The sequence below is a fragment of the Gracilinanus agilis genome, chromosome 3 (assembly GCF_016433145.1).
Source record: "Gracilinanus agilis isolate LMUSP501 chromosome 3, AgileGrace, whole genome shotgun sequence".
Lineage (NCBI taxonomy): Eukaryota > Metazoa > Chordata > Mammalia > Didelphimorphia > Didelphidae > Gracilinanus > Gracilinanus agilis.
Window position 1 is genome coordinate 297,305,916 of NC_058132.1, and position 17,784 is coordinate 297,323,699.

The 17,784-nt window shown below is 31.5% G+C and overlaps 1 protein-coding gene across 2 annotated transcripts in view; it reads right to left on the reverse strand.

Annotated features, from left to right (window-relative positions):
- R3HDM1 (R3H domain containing 1) overlaps positions 1-17,784 on the reverse strand; it is an 87,767-nt gene that overhangs the window by 58,923 nt on the left and 11,060 nt on the right. The window contains exons 3-6 of one of the 2 annotated variants that reach the window (XM_044669903.1): positions 12,910-12,951; positions 12,312-12,404; positions 5,948-6,059; positions 3,875-3,953 (exon numbers count right to left, since the gene is read on the reverse strand). In XM_044669903.1, the coding sequence (XP_044525838.1) occupies positions 3,875-3,953; positions 5,948-6,059; positions 12,312-12,404; positions 12,910-12,951 (326 nt within the window). The remainder of the gene's footprint in view (positions 1-3,874; positions 3,954-5,947; positions 6,060-12,311; positions 12,405-12,909; positions 12,952-17,784) is intronic. The other variant, XM_044669904.1, reaches the window with a different exon arrangement.

Here is a 17,784-nt window from a genome sequence, read left to right on the forward strand (position 1 = left end):
CACAAGACAATGGCATAAGAAATGTTTATTTAGTTATTAATAAGGATGATGAAGAAGAAATGAAATTTTTGGAAACTAAAGACTTTAAAAATACCTTTTCTTTAAAAAAAGAGAGTCATCCTTTTTAAGCATGTGAAATAAATGAGAACCCTTGGGATTCTGCATAAACTCTTTCAGACCACTGTGATATAAGTTAGTACTGAGACTGTAACTCACTTAATGATACCCTAGTGATATAAAAAAGTAGGCAAAGATTCCCAAAGGCCTCAATTTATGTCCACGGAACATAGCATTAGAATCTTCTTTCTGTTGTCACTAGAAATTTCTCATTTTAAGACAAATACCTGATAAGAGGCAATAACATTAAAACTAAACATCCTTAGGAAACAATGTAAAGTGGGGAAGGGGTGGGGGGAGGAGAAGAGCCAGAGAGTACATAATAGCAGCCTTGCAGAAAATTGACACAGTTCATCTCCCTCTTTTCTGCCTTTTTAGGCTACTAAAACAAAGCTGATTGATTTTCAAAGATCTGAAGGTCTTAACAGAATTTTTTAATGGGCTGTATTCATTGTTTTATTTATTCTTTTTATAAGTCAGAGGTGATGTCACACTCGCACTAGAATTCATTGAAACATCCTGTAGTTTCTGTAAATATTTCTCTTTTTTTGAGACAGGGTTTAATCTGCAAATAGAAATATTTCCAAATATAAATCACAATATGTCACTAATCTGATCGGTTACAATAGCTATCAGATGTTTATTTCTATACATGCAAAAAAGGGATCTCAGGTGTTAATCTTATTTTAGAGTGAGAAATGATCTTATACCTCAATTTAAATGTGCTACCACTGAGGTTTATCCCTCTCTAGTCCTCACTCTTAACTAAATAGTAAGGAGCAGGTTTCTCCCAAGATGATTGCTGTGAAAATCAAGTAAAGTAAAGAAACATTTATTATAAACCAAGTATGTGCCAGGCCATTTGCTAAATGTGGCGCTAAGTCAATTACTTATGACAAAAAGTTCCACATATAATTTACTCCATCCCAACATGTTTTATTAAAGTTAAGATTCTTCTTGGTGGAAAATGGTTGCAAACCCATGGGAGGGTATATGACGCTTGTTATCTACTTCTATGATATAGAAGGTTATTTCATTCCTCCCCCCCTCTTCTTTTTTTTTTTTAACAAGTGTTAGAATTCTGCCTCATAAGACTTTGACAAATAACGAAGATATTTTTCACAACTATGAAATCATCTTGTTTTCTCAGGTTTTCCATTTGGCAATGGTATATTTAGAATCTCTGTGTTGGTTTCAAAAGAAGGACAAATTAAGTTTTCCTTTGTGGGCTACAATCTGGAAGGAATCTAGTTTTTCAATAAGAATGAAAATGAAATATACAAGTCTTACCAGTCATAATTTATATCCAAGTCTGCCACTAGACTAAATATAGGGTCTTGTTTTTCATTCCATGATTGCTTTAATCATATTTCTTCTTCCAATTTTTCTTTATATATTTTAAAGTTCGTTAACATTCACATTCATCATGTTCAGTATTTTTCATGTTAACACTTGTGATCAAATCACAGTCTTGTTTAAGTTCACAAATACTAATTTTTTTCTGAATAGAACTTTATAAAGGATCTTAATGAATATGTTACTTATAGCCCCTGATGGATATCAGGTCCTTGGTATGTATTTACATACATGATAAAAGAACTTAAAAACACATTTCACTTAAAAAATTATTCAAAGTAAAAATTTAAAATTTGCTACCTAGATAGGTACTACATGTTTATAGAGAAAGACTAGATACTATTACAAAGTAAAGCAATGCCTGGGAATAAATTGCTACCAGGGTTCAAGTCAATAGGCCAGAACCCATAATTAATTTAGGTGCAAGAAGTGTAAATATGTATATTTTTATTTATCTGTGCTAAAGCAAAAACATCAATTTCGTCCAGAAAGACGCTTGGCCATCTATCCCCAATAACAAGAAAATATAAATTAATTTTAATTTTAGCCTATGTAATTATAATCATAATAGTTTTACGACAAGAAACTATATCACAAAACTTTTTAACAGTCAAACACTAATGACTTTGGCATTACTGAATATTTATAATAACCCATACCATTGTAACCTTCCATTACAAAGTGATAAAGAGTTGAAATAAAGGGTAGTGAAAAAGGTAAAGAATTAATACATTTAATCTTGGGTCTAATGTTAAATGGAAGAAAAAGGTTATTTTTTCTCTACGTAAGCATAGTTAAGTTGAATTTCTTGGACATATACATTCAATAATTTAAAAAATGTGAAATTTTTTGGTTAGCACATGCAATTCCTCTTAAAGTCACTGAAAGCCATCTGTGAGTCTTAGGAGTTAATCAGTTTTGATTGCAACAGGATTTAAAATGTTTTTTGGTTGGTTGTTTAAAAAATGTTTTAGATAACTTTTGATCTGAGTTATAAACTTTAGGTTATGTTTACTCACTGATTTAAGGATAAAAAAAATTAGATTTCATAATCTGAAGGGGAAAATGAAAAGCAAAACCTTTTGCTAAGTTTCTTTAAAAGGAAACATCCATTCTATTTTTCAATTACAAATGTCTTAAGGATTAAAATAAATTTCAATGTTATAAAAACTCTAAACTTAATCAACACCTTGAGGTTAATTTTAGATCTTAAAAAAAAAAATCAGCCAAAGCAGATGACCCTTATCATTAAGTTAGAAACATGAAAAATGATTATTCATGCTTAAATGGAAGATGGTTTAATGAAGCTAGTAAATAAGTAAACCTTCTATTTTTCCTCTGTAAGATTTAATAGTAGCCACCTTTGGTCATATTTTATATGTTAGTCTTGAAATATATATTCATCTTTAGGCTAATCAACCAACAAACATTTATTTACAGTAAGCACCAGGTGATTTAATACCTACATTAATAGAGAACAGCACAGACTTGGATAAACCAGTATGATATACTATCTGGCTTTGAAATGTTTTATGCCTGCATTTACTTTATGGTTTAGACTGATTTTCTAAGCATTTTGGCTTTTGGCTCAATTATTCCTTTTTATAAGTATTATGAGTGGCTATCACCTCTTAGGTAGATGCAAAGTACCAAGTATTAGAGAACTGCTTATTATCTCTCTTTACATTTGCCAGTTTTCTGATTCATACTTTCCATGAGATGGCAAAAATCAATCATTTCAAAACCTTTTTTGTTAGGGTAGTGGCTACATGCTAAAATAAAAACAAGTGATAATAATCCTACATAGAAAAATTGTATATATGAAAGCATGCGATAAATACGAATGAGAAATCAAAAGAAAGACTAGTCAAAGGTACAATCTCAAAGATGACAAAACTTGATATACTGGTATAGAAATAAAATGTAATTCTACTCTAATAGATTCTGAACATCTAGGATTTTAAAACACTATATGACTAAAAGTGGCAGAAATATTCTCAATTTGATGAAAATATTTACTTAAATAGCTCTCACAATGACAAACAACCTTGTAAAGAAAAACAAAAAATACTTCATTAGTGAATTTTAAGAAATATTTTACGTTTTATAAAATTAGGTTTTATTTAGCAGAGTACGTTATGGTAAAGAAAAATTATATCTTTCATAATTAATCAAATGTACATCGAACAACTAAAATAAGGATGTATCATAATGAAAAATACTTAAAAAGTACATCTATGTGATACATATACTGAGCATCATATCTTAGCCACAAGAAACAAACTGCTTCTAGCCTCATTAAAATCTCTATCTATACTCATAACACTCAGTCAAAATATAAAAAGCAAGATTATGATATGTTGGAAGTGATTTAATTTAAACCATTTTTATTTATTTTTACCTGGGATTGTTTTTTAATGTATTTACTAAAAATTCATGTAGATCTATGCCAGTTGAATCTGTGTATTCTTGACTGGAATCTAAAAAACAATAACACAAAAATCCAGTATAAAGTTGCTTGAACATATATTTCTTTTATACTTATATACATGATGTTCATCTTAAATTTTACTGGATAAAGATGTTCCTCATATAGAAAAAGTAATAAACTAGAAAAAGGAAACACAAAAACTAATTTGGACCAACACAGTTCTTCTACTTCCATATAACTTCTGCCAACATCGATTTATACAGTTACATAATCTAATCTAACTAGTAGCAATTTAACATATTTTCAGAGTTTGTGAAAAATCCTAATATGTACTTACCACTCTTCTCATGCTCAACATGTCTTCCTTAAAAAAAAAATTTCCAAATAATTTAGACTTAAAGATTTCTATTAGAAAAGATAATGTTTCATTCAGTATTGGTGTTACTATAAACAAACAATTTTGATGTAGTGAAGGAACAGGAATTTTAATTGTAGGAAGAGAAAAGCATGTCTAGGTCTAAAAAACTGGCCATCCTACTTTAGATAGTAGTTGATAACAACAATGGATATTATAAACACACAGACACACAAATTCAAACTCTAAAGCTTAAATCTTGAACCAAAAACCTCTTATGATGTTTTTGCAATTGAACAGAATGGTGTACTCTGAGGGCTCCAAAACATCAAAATGGTGATAGTGACAGTTAAAAGACTGTTTTACATTTCTTGCATGTGAAAAAGTAAAAGGTATGTACAAAACAATGACAAAGTGGCACCAGAAACATTGAAAGTAATTAAAATTCAATGTGGTTTTACATGGTTGAAGTGGACAATACTTCTAGCTTATTTAAGAGCATCAAAGATAAAGAATTATTTTGTACTTACACATGCTAATTTGACTAAGTTGGCTATTTCATGTTTCTTGTACACTGGTTTCTTTCAGTGTCTTCTTAGAAATGATTTGTTACCAAACCAAGTAACCATCTGATCTTTGTTAGTCATATGTTATATGTTCTTTTCAAGCCCAAATTGTTTCTAGGATCACAGATTCTAGAAAATTCTGAGGTTATTTAAGATACCTTCTTTCCCAGATAAAATACAATATTGTAAATGTCATTTAATACTTTTAGGGGATCTTATCTCTACAATGTCATTCTAGCATTAAAAGACTTCTTTGCAATTATTTTGTAAATTGGCCTAGGAATTCATCAAATTGCATTAACATTTTTTTTTGAAAATACTTACTAAGTAGCTTGGCACTGATCAATAAAAGATTTAGGTCCAAACAATTGGGTTAAGTGATAAAATTTACTTCAAGTGTTCTTGTTAAGAATTTTTAGACACCATTCTCAGAATTTTAGCATTTTGGGTCATATTTTTCAAAAGGGAAAACTTACTTATTCAGGCTAGTGCTCCTTACAATCTCTTTATGCTTCTATTACTCTTAAAACTTTTGCTTTTGATAAGAATTGTATATTAACATTCTGAAAGAGGGCACATAAAGCATGTGATAGTAATAGTAATAACTTAGTTATAAAGATAAATCTTTCTTTCAAAAAGATAGTAATCTTTCTTTCATTTATTAAAAAAACCTTTTACCTTCTGTCTTAGAACTAATACTAAGTGTTGATTCCAAAGCAGAAGAATGGTAAAGGCAAGACAAGGGGGGGGGGGGAGAGAGGGTGTTTAATAGACTTGCCCAGAGTCATAAAAACAGGAAATATTTGAGGTCAAATTTGAACCCAGGATCTATTATCTCCAGGTCTGGTTCTCTATCCACTGAGCCACCTAAGCTTCCCTGATTGTAATATTTCAATCCGGAGACACCAAAGACCAAGAAACACAATTTACTAACATTATCACTCTTCGGGGGAGATGGGAGAAGGGGGTTTCTTAAGTGTTATTGCTGTCTTCTCTATAAAATATTTTGCTGATTTTGAATTTGGTTAGATTATCAGCAATAATGATTTTCTTGCAACTGATATAAGCTTCGACGTGGGATAAATAAAATGCAATTTAGAAACAAAGAACTAGATTGCAAACCTCTTGATAACATTTTTCTGGGCAATTTATCCCCTTTTTCTTTTTCTGCTTCATCTTTGGAGAGTTTCTCATCTTTTTCAAATGATTGTGTTAACTGGATCTGGATTTTCTCCTGCTGAAAGATGAGAGGAGTTATTTGTTAAAAATTAACAAGTTTAGTTACTTTACAATTCATATTTGAGTATTGTAAAATATCCTGGATTTTTGTAGAAACTTTTCTTTTTCTGAGGAAAAGTAGATATGTTAAAAAATCAAAATACTAAGTTATTATACATTACCAAATATACACAAAAGATCAAAGATAATAATGCAAAATATTTTAGTTTGTAAAGCATTTTAAAACTCAGTTTAAGACAAATTATATACTTTGTTTTTGTCAAATGAATGAACTATGTAATCTTAACCCTTTAGAATCTATAAGCAAAGAGCCTGAATTCTCTCCAATGTCATTAGGGAACATATGAAAAGATAATTAATTGATGATGAGGCTACATGGCACTGTAAGTAAAGGGCAGATTTTGGAATTAGAAGACATGGATTCAAGTACCATATCTAGTATATAGTGGATGTATGATCATGCATGTTCAAGTTACAATCTGGTAGTGCTCCAGGTAATGTGTTGACATAGTAATTGCCAATCTAATATCAATAGGAAAAAATTTCCATTTACAGTATATACCCACACCAATAAAATGAGAGTTCCAGACCAAAAATAAATGTTGAAAAAAAACTATACAAGTTTTATTAATACTCAAAGAGTCCTCAATATTATGTCTGTTTTCAATTGCTACCTTTCTACTGCTAGCCTTTGCTTGCAAGATGATGAAAAGACAAAATCTCAATCAAAACCAAATATAAATGATGAATTATCAGAAAAGGAATTTCCATATCACTTCTTTTGATTTGCAGAGAGAATAAAATTGACTATAGTTTGAAAAGCTACCAAAACAGGTTTTTGCCATTCCATTTGCATTCAGTTCACAAACTAGTTTAAAATTTTCACCTAATCTATCAACAAGTATTTTTTGAATGACAACAAAGCTTCAGGATCTATGCCAAGTATTGTAGACACAGTGTCAAAACAGAAATGACTATTCTCATAATCAGCTAATATTCTATAAAGGGTGTGTGTGTACATGTGTGCAAGCATGCATGCATGAATGTCATTCAAAAAAATACTTGTTGATTAGGTGAAAATTTCAAATTAATTACAAACTAAAAAGTAAGCAGAATAGCAAAACCGCAATAGACAAAAGGTAATTTTAGTGGTAGAGACACTAGTAGATAGGGGTGTTGGGAGGGAGGAGAAGAAAGGCTTTTTTAGGTGGTGGCATCTGAGATGAGCTTTGATCCAGGGCTCTAAGAGGCCAGTGAGAATACAGATTACATGCCACTGCAACTGTCTAGGTTTGAAAGATGGTAAGGATGTGAATTAGGGTGGTGGCCATGAAAGTAGAGAGAAAGATTTTGAGAAATTAATGCAGCTTAATACATTAATGCTTACTTCCCTATTACTGCTACCTTTCTTCTAGTCACCCAGGTTTGTCACCTTGTGTCATTCTCTCAATCTCAGCCTCTATGTCCAACCTGTAGCCAAGTCATATTGTTTCTACCTTCACAGTATCTCTCAAATAAGTATTATAACAGCAATTCCCATGGTGCATCTACCTGCAATTCACTTAAAAGCTCATTTCATAACTATAATCCTATTGAATCCAGAAAAAGGAATCGTTTTTACAATCTCTTGTATTCCCTTTAGATTTTTCTTCAAAATATTTCTGCTTTATTTTATTTTCCTAGGAAAATGTGAAATGTAACCAAGAGGTTTAAACTGCTAATACATCAATGGTTTTAATATGATTATAACTAAAATTCTAAGTGCACATCAAATGAAATCTAAATTTACTTCATTAAAATGAATTAGAATTGATATTCCATTATATAGTAATGTTACTTTTTTCTCATAAATCACAAACTATGAATCTCTTAAACGCATTTTAACTTTTCAAACCTTTAGTTATCCAACCTTAAAGAAAAAAAAAATTTAGTTTACCAAGACAAGTGAATTAGTAGGAAAGTATTTAGAATAGCATCCACTTAATAATATTTTTTATATGCCACCTACAGGTTCAAATAGTTTTCTGTAAGCTTTTCCAGAATAAAGAAGAATGAAATTGGGATACAGTCACTCTCTAAAAACAAAGAGCATTCAGCACTCATAAAAGGAGTCAGCACCTCTGGAGGAAATCTCAAACAGAATCAGTCTTCAGATTCATTCAAATAGCCTCATTTATTAACATATGCTTCCAGTTTGATGGAAAATAAGCAAGAAAAATATCATTTTGAACAGCAATAAACGTTATAATCCTATATACACACAAATACCCCAGAAATATTTCTTAAATCTAAAATTTCATGGGTAACATGGTTATAACAGATTGTGCCAATTATTTATTATCTGAAAAATTTCTAAATATTTTAGTAAAAGATTGAATAAAATGAAATGTTCTAGGAAGTTTCCAGATGGATATACTTTATTAGTTCAATGGTCTTTATTTCTTAATTTCTCCTTTTTTGGACAAAGCTCAGAATAGGAACTTGAGATATTTAGTGCTTCCTGTGCTGAGGATAAAAAGACAAAAAAAGGAAGAAAAGAAAGAAAAATGAAAAGGAGAGGAAGGGAAAGAAGAAGAAAATATGAAAGAGAAAACTGGTTCTTATGTTCAAATTGCTTACATTCTATTAGAGGATAGCACATATGTATATAACTAAGTACAATATAATTTGGTAAGTGTGAAAGAGCACTAACAACTTGGCTTCTTTTAAGAAGTGACACATGAGCTAAACTTTGAAAAAAAATATAAGGAGTATAAAAAAACAGAAAGCAGTGAAGATATACACTTCAGGTTTGTGGGGACTACTAATGCACAATAGAAAATAAAAGGCTCAATTTGGGGCAAAAGATTGGTAGGTATGTTGAATGTGCAAAGGGTGGAGATATAAGATAAATCCACTAAATCTGTTTTTTTTTTAATGCTAGAGATAATAAGCAGCCACTAAAAAATTTTGAGTGGAGGAATGACATGGCCAGATTTGTGACATAGGAAAATTATTTCTATAACTATAAGGAAGATACTCGGGAGAAGATAGAGGCTGGCACATACGAGGCCAATTAGGAGGTTGTTACTATAGCCCACATGACAAGGGTCTGAAAGAAGTGAAAGTTGAGTGAGTGAAGAAGATGGAGGTAGAGCAGACATGATAATTTAACTAATATAAATGAATTTTCAACCTTTAGGTAAACATTTCATCCCCATTATAGAGACACAAGCATGCTTACTATCTTATACAGTAGAAACTGCTTGTCAATTCTATAAGCTATAAATGGAATTTTATCATAATTTTATAACACAAAACCAGTGACATTAAATCTATTTGTAATTAAGGAAAAAAGGAAGACACAGAGGAAAAAAAATAATGAAATTATTAAAAAAATTCTTTAATTTCTATGCAAAATATAAGTTACAGAATTTAATTTGATGGCCACTAGGTAAGATGTAACTTGGCCCAGTAGTCTAAGAGCCTGCCTGGGAGTCAGGAAGATCTGAATTCAAACCCAATTTATGACACATATTGGCTGTTTTGACCTCAAACAAGACATAAACTCTGAGTGTATTAGGCTAGTAGTGTAAATATTTTTGAGGTGAGAAATAAGTGTCAAACACAAATAGAGAGGGGCCACTAATTTGTGCATAATGATTCTTACAGGTGTCTACTTGACATAGAAAATTACATATTAACTGTACCTATGTTTTATTTTATTTTGAAACTTTTGTTACATACGTCCCAATTAAATTTTAATTTGATTTGGGCTACCACATGCTGCAGGTCACATGTATAACACTTTAGATCTAGGCAACACATTGAGACCATGGATTGCAGATCTGCACTGGTAAAGGGAAATTTTTTATTGGGAGCTGCTTATATCAATGAAACTAAAGACCAAAAAGTAAAGTGCTTCTTTAAAAATAGTACTTTAAATAATGGTTTTAGAAAGTAACATACACAGTTCAGTCAAAGTATACCAATCCACACCCTTTCTAAATCTTGCCTATACATTCCAGCCAATCATCTTCAACAAGAATGCATCAAATTCTTATCTATTGTGTAGATACTGAGCCCTATGTGGATTCTCGTCATTTTTTTAACCTTATATTTGTGTTCACATCTATTTACTTGTTTATCTTCTCTGATGTTCACTGATGTAAAGGGTCTTTAGGAGCAATTTTAGTCATGCACAATTTTACCAACACAGGACCTAGATTATAGGTATCTAATTTAAGAGAAATCTAAATAGTGTGACTCATTTAAAATAAGCAGTATTTGGAAAACTCAGTACTGAATGATAGTCAAATACACAGTTAATGCCAGTTTGGAATACAGTCTAAATTACTGAATAGTTTTCAAACTAATCCATTGTCAACTACCAATGATAACACAGGATAGAGAATAAGCAAAATTGTGAGAAAGTTCTCAAATTACATTTTGTGTAACAATCTTTCCTCCAATCTGCTTGAAACTTTTTTTAAAAACTAGATCATACTAATGAATAGGGAAAAAAGCATTTCAATTTCTTTATCTCTTGGAAAAAGGTCTCAACAAGTGGAGAGAAGAAAATTATAAGAAGGAAAAAGAGGTCTTAGGAAAATCACAAAATATATCTTCACTTGTTTGAGTGGGGGCTATGGCGGTGTTTCAGCTGCCAGCTATGGATCTCATGAGGAGGGTTAGATGTGGAAGAGAAAGTATAAGAGTGACAAAGTAACTTGAAATGAGGATAAGCTAGGTAAAATTTGAAATTGATTAAGAAATTCCCATAGGCCATTTGGAAGGCCTTCAGGTAAAGAATTCAAGGTTATCTGTAAACATAAGGAAAATGATAATTCTGGAATTATTAATTTCTGAATGCTAGTCCTTTAACCTGTCCTAGGGTTATTCGCACTATACCTTGGAAACTCATATTTTAATGTAGATAGATTTCTGAATGGGTTAAAATAGGAAGTTATATAAAGATTTATACATTTAACCTGTGATACAATCAAGTAAAATGGCAATATTTGATTTTAAACAGAATATCTATCATTTAAAAATTGTACATAATTATAACAAGCATATCCTATAACCATACCAAAAAATCTAGAGCAGTGAGTCAGACTCAAAATAGAAATGGGCTGCATAGTGACCTAGAAAACATCAAATGAAGATTTGTTGTACTATATTTTTATTTATTTTGTTAAATATTTTTTCTAGTTTTGGCAGCACAGGGAGTCTTATAGCAGCATGCAATCTTGAGTCTGATACCTCTGATACAGAGAACTGACAATTTTACAATTGCAATTATAACTTCATTTGGAAAAGATAAACATAAATTACTATTCAGGATAGCTAAGGAAAGTTGTCAGAAATATAAGCCCAAATTGCTAATATATCTAATTTAGTCTCAGATCAACAATAGATTTTTAGCCAGGTAGAATTTTTTACTGAAAAGCAGAAGCATATGGGAACTCACTGAAAAAGAGAAATGAATCAATAGACTTTTGAGAAGTAATTAGAATCAGTTTGAACTCACTGGACCTATGATGTCAGGGATTTTGGTGACAACCTTAGAAAAAAAAGAACAAAATACCCAATCCAAGGATGGGTTGTTTAAATTTCATGAGTTCTGTATTTTATTTTACAGTAAGAAAAAAGTGAGGAATTTCAGATAGCAGAACTAGAAAAGATAACCCAAAAAACTAAACACACACTATTATAAAAACTGTTTTGCAAAAATGCCTCATTGCCCACTCAGTAGAGGTGGAGGGAAAGAGTTGTTGCTGGTGAATAATGATTTCTGGTAGACCAACAGCAACAGAATTTGAGCTTCTTTGATCAGTCCTTATGCACTTTCGGAAAAATTGTTTTTTAAAATGAGTGAATTTTTGTTGTTTATCAATATTAAAGTTTTAAAAACCCTAAAGCCAAACCAACAACAAAAATTAAGAACAATTCTAGATGAAGTTGTATAGATGAATTTTTCACTTAGTGTTTTAAAGTATTTTTGGGGTAATTTATAACACCATTAAAATTCACACTTATATGTTATGATCTCAGTTAAGTAATTTTTCCTCAGAGAAATATTCTGTGCAATATGAAAGATTTTTTCACAACTCCCCCACCTCCACCATTTTCATCAACATTCCATGGTAACAATATCAATGTAGCCTATCAAAAACAAAACAAAAATACTGTTCTTAGATTTTCAAAAATCATTCTCCAGGGAATATAATATGTCTACCATGTCTTCAAATTATATTAATTTTACCTGGTTATCATCCTGGGAAATCTCCGCTGTGGGAGGTGGTGGAGATTCTTCACACACTGCAAGGCTCCGAACTAGCTTTAACTTTGAACTTGACTAAAGAGAAGTATTTATAATTAACACTACATTTCACACAACTAGGGCATATCCAAAAGCCCCCTAAAGAGGGCTTTTTGTATTACTTTATAAATAGTTTCTGCCAAGTACAAAAGTAGATGAAATGCACACAAAGTTAAATGTATCATTAAGCACCACTAATCCCTTTGTTAAAAGGGAAAACAAGCAGTTGAAGCGTTGAAAATCACATAGCAGTAGCAACGGGTATAATTCCAATTTTTAAAAAAGCTAACAAAACCCAAAGAATGGTAGGAAGCTACTTTCTCTTGCTATGGATAAAAAGCCATCAAAAGTATGTAAAAGCAAATGCACAAAAGCAGACAACTAAGCAAGACAAAAACCCCAAATAAAACAAAATAAGCTTTCTGCCAAAAAACAAAATATGGCAAAACTAAGTTTAATGTAATTATTTTATGAAAACAAGAATTAATCAAGTATGAAGGAAGGCCCTTAACATGCTAGCACACCCAAGTATTTACTATACCTTTGACCTTTTTCCTGTCTGTCCAAACGACTGCACTGGCCGCTGAATATTGGGTATAAGAGAAGTTTGTATTAAATTTTACAGTGAAATAGGAGGAAGCTATTAAAAATACAAGTTAGTAAAGAAGAACTAGCTGTATTTAGAGAATAGCAAAGGTGGAAAACAAATACTGTCAGTCCAAGAATGTTGATTTCTCCAATTATGTATGTATTCATGCAAAAGTTTATATTCTCACCTAAAATAGTCTTAGATATTGGCATTTTCTCTTCGCCAGTAAACACTCACATATCAAAAAGTTTCATAAATATTTGTTGTACTTTAAATAAAAGTAACTCTTTTAGATAGCAGCAACAATAAAATGTTTTACTCATATTTTTCATCACGTACTAATTTGTAATAATTCTGTAAGAAAACCATTTGAGGAGTTTTAAGTAATAGTATATATATATACATATATATATATATATATATATATGAAGGAAAATGGAAAGCAAAGGGTAGGTAGATGGGTAGTTTTCAAACTCCAACCCAGGAAAGGTAAAGATAAGTCTTGTGAAGCTGCCTTCAGTACATCATTGATTTATGAGTGATTACTTTTTTTTTTTTAACCTTGTAGAATTTTTAAACTGAGGCAGTGAAAAGCACTGGGTAGAATGCTTGTCCTTTCCTTTGAATTACATGATTGGAAACCACAAAGGCAGAGGTTAACACAGGGTAATTTGTATAGGGATCACTTGAATCTAGACTAAAAATTATTGTTGGAACTTATAAATACTGGTCTTGAGGTATAAAATGCTTATATGAACAAAGGGTTGAGGGTTTGGCAGAGACACTTCTAAGCAAAGTAGAAAAAAATTAAGCTACAGGAATTACTTCACATCATTTAATAATTAAATTTTAAATAGAAAAGTCACCAGTATCAATATTTCTTGCTTTCTCTTTTAAACCCTTACTGTCTGTCTTAAGAATTGATATTGGTTCCAAGGCAGCAGAGTGGTAAGGATTAGGCAGTTGGGGTTAAATGACTTGCTTAGAATCACATGGTGAGAAGTGTCTCTGGTCACATTCAAACCCAGGACCTCCTGACTCTAGGCCTGGCTCTCTATCCACTAAGCCACTTTAGCTGCCCCCAGCAACCAATATTAAGGTAGTTCCTATACCTAACAAATAAACAATGTGGGGAATGTTATATTTAAGGAATAGTTTTGGGGCCACACCAAGTTTCTGTTTGAGAAACTAGCTGGGGGGAGGATGGGGCACAGAGCGGGCTAGTGGTAGGGACACCCCCCCCAACAAAAAACAGATAGAATCTAACCTCAGGGTCTTGCAGGTGGGTCAAAAAAAGGAGTCGATCTAAGTAGGGTGTTGTGAGGAAAGTGCTTTGCAAATTTTAATGTGCCATGAGTTATTATTAATAAGATAAGGTTTTATTATTTCACTCTCACATACAAATAATAACAACCTCCATTCTTTTATAAGAATACTTCACTAAACTGATTATTCAATTAGGAATTTAAATTTAATACTTAATGCCAAACAAAAATATATCAAAATCATCCCCAAATCATCCCAGTTTACTATAGAACAGGCTTTCAAGTTGCTCCACTGAAATGAAAGGTAGTTTACTTAATAAATAAATTATATTAAGTGACTTTAAACAAATGCACACAAGCATATACACAGGATTTGCTTAGCAATGTTGCCAAGATACTGCTTCTATATCAGTTACATTCCTACTTTCATCCACTCCTTTATCCTCCCCCTTAATTTGCACAAGGAAGATTACTAATTGTCTGGAAGAAATACTTGTATCTATTATTAGAAGAAAATGGAGGCAGAAAATTGATATCTCAGGGTCAGGGTTTAAAAGAATAACATTTTTTTTAAAAAAAAGGCTATGTTGTTGCTAGGAAAAGACACATTATGATTAATGACTAATTTAAGCCCCAAGGAAGTAAAAGGATAAGACGGTAGATTGTCCTGTCTCACTTTAAATAAAATGGCTTTTGTTTCTTCTTTTTCCTGGTTATGGATTCACAATCTAGGCTATTGTTAAAAATATGAACTTCCGTACATTTTATATAACACTTTGAAGCAAAATTTTAGTAGCTACTTCAATCTTAAAACTTAATTTCACTGTTTTAGTGATCAGCAACTTTTCTAAAAGGTCTATGAAAAACTTTTATTTCTCAGGTAATATACTTTGTTTCATATTGTGGTATAGGGGTAGGTTGTAAACAATAAGTACAAAATATCTTATATTAGACCTTAATTTGAGAGTGATGCCACAGATTGTTTAGGGTTATTGGTTATAGAGGAAAACAATTATGAGGGTCGGTAAGGAATTGTTGAAATATTCAGTCATTCAGCTCGATTTATGAAGCAATGACTATGCTAAATGCTAGGTTTTGGGAAATGAAATTCTGTTATGTTTATTGCTGCATACTTCAAAATAAGGGGGAAAAGATAAAAACTGCAAATTTGTATTCTATTAAAAATTCGGTTCTGTTATAGCATTTCTAGTTTTAAATTATGCCCATTTTAAACATATTACCAGTTGAACTTTAGATTTGAGCAGTGTGAATTTTGGGTCACAGCAACTGGCCAAGAGATAAGTTTGTAATGATAGGCATAAGAATACAAGTTGCTTGAATACAAGTACTTGAGACAGAGAAAAAAAGAAACATTAACCAATTAGTCAATTGAAGGTCCAGGAATCAAGGAATTCAATGGGGCCAGGAGGTATTTAATAGGATTAATAAGTGGTCATCTGTGTTTTAAGAGATCACTATCAATTTCCTTCTTTCTTTCTTTTTAATAGCTAGTTAGTCTAAAAAGAGTTTAACTTTATTAGCTGGTGTTTTCCCATGGTACTATGTCCCAGGGTTTTGATCCCTAGATTGTTCATCATTTTTCATCAATGATACGGATGAAATCATAGGTGTTTTGCGTCTAAAATTTGTATATGACACAAAGCTAGAAGGAACGTTTAACATGATGGATAATTAGAATTAAAAAAATCTTAACAGTCCAGAATGGCAGGCTAATTTTTTTTAAGTAATAGGCATAAGTTTAAAGTTCTATACATCTATACTAAGATTAAAAAAGAAACAAACCAAAAAGAAATCTTTTAAGACGGGAGAAGCAGACATAGGCTCTGAGTTATAGTGTTTTGTTTAGTGGTGATCAATAGTCTGCTTTTGCAGAGGTCTTTATAGATCTATTTCTAATTGAAGGGGTAAAATTGAGTATGAATAGAATTGTGAATTTGTGAGGGCAGAGAGTAAATATTGGTGAAACTCAAAATTGAAGAATGTGCTTTATTTGGAAATACGGAGCTAAAGGTTAGCAAAGGCTTCCAGCTAAGTAAATCATTCCAAAAGGATTTAAGGAAGGACAAGGAACAGAAGAAAAACAGAAAAGATATTACAAGCCTTTTCTGTCAAGTTCAGTGAACTTGGTTATAAGGTGAAACAAAAATAGCATTAAAAGAATAACAATGAAAAAAAGCAAATGGGTTCAATAGAATGTATATATCTAAATTCTATGCTACAGGGGAAACAATTTTGAGGAATTTGATGGATATCAATTTCAAGTTTTATTGATACAAGGTTTCTGAATGAAAAGATACTAAAGGAATGGAGAAAAACCTCAAATTTTATTGATACTGAAAAAAGCATATTGATTAACTACTAATCTATGGGGTCTAACCTTTGGACTCCAAAAAAATCTTCTTTACATGTACTTGAGGACATCTTCTAGAACATTATTAGCATAGAACATACAAGCTTTCCAATAAGTGATATTCAATAATGGGGAGTACATTTTGTGTAATTTACCATTTTACAAATGATAGAGAAGGTAGAACAGACTATCATAGTGAATGTATTGCTGACTGAAAAAACATCTGATTTAGTAAAGCAATAGGCCACACTAGAAGCTTTTTTTCAAGTGTCACATGAATGCTCTAAATTGCTAATGATTAGAGAAATGCAAATTAAAACAACTTGGAGGTATCATGTCAAACCCATCAAATTTGTATAAGATGACAGAAAAGGAAAATGACAAACGTTGAAGGGGATGTGGGAAAGTAGGTACATTAAAGTACTGTCAGTAGAGCTGTGAACTATACTGACCATTCTTTAGAACAATTTACAACTCGGCCCCAAAGAGGTATAAAAGTGTTTGTATCCTTTGACTCAGCAATATAACCCCTATTTTTATACCCCAAAGAGACCAAAGAAAAATGAAAAGAACTCAATAGCACAAAAATATTTATAGGAGCTTTTTGTGGTGGTAAAGAATTGGAAACTGAATGGGATGCCCATTGACTGTGGAATGGTTGAAGAAATTATGGCATATGATTGGAATAGAATACTAATGTGCTATAAGAAATAATGAAGGGGATAGTTTCAGAAAAACCCTGCAAGACTTATGAACTGATAACAAAGTGAAGTGGGCAAGATTAGGAGAACAATGTAAATAATCAACAGCACTATTGTTAATGATAATCAACTGTGAAAGACAGCAACTCTGACCAATACAATAATCCATGATGATACCAAAGGATTCATGATGAAAAATGTTATCCACCTCCATTTAAAGATCTGATGGATTCTGAGTACATACAGATTGGTGCATTTTCCCTCCCTTTCTTCTTTCTTTCTCACAACAGCTAATGTAAAAATATGTTTTAGATGACTTCATAGGTTTATTGGGTATTGTATTTATTGTCTTTTTCAATAGATGAGGGAGAGGGTTGGAACAGAAACTAAAAATTAAGTGGAAAAAATAGTCTCTCCTTCATACATCAAAGACATTCAATATTTTTTAGAAGAACAGAAATATCTATTTAGTCATAAATATCTGGTAAGG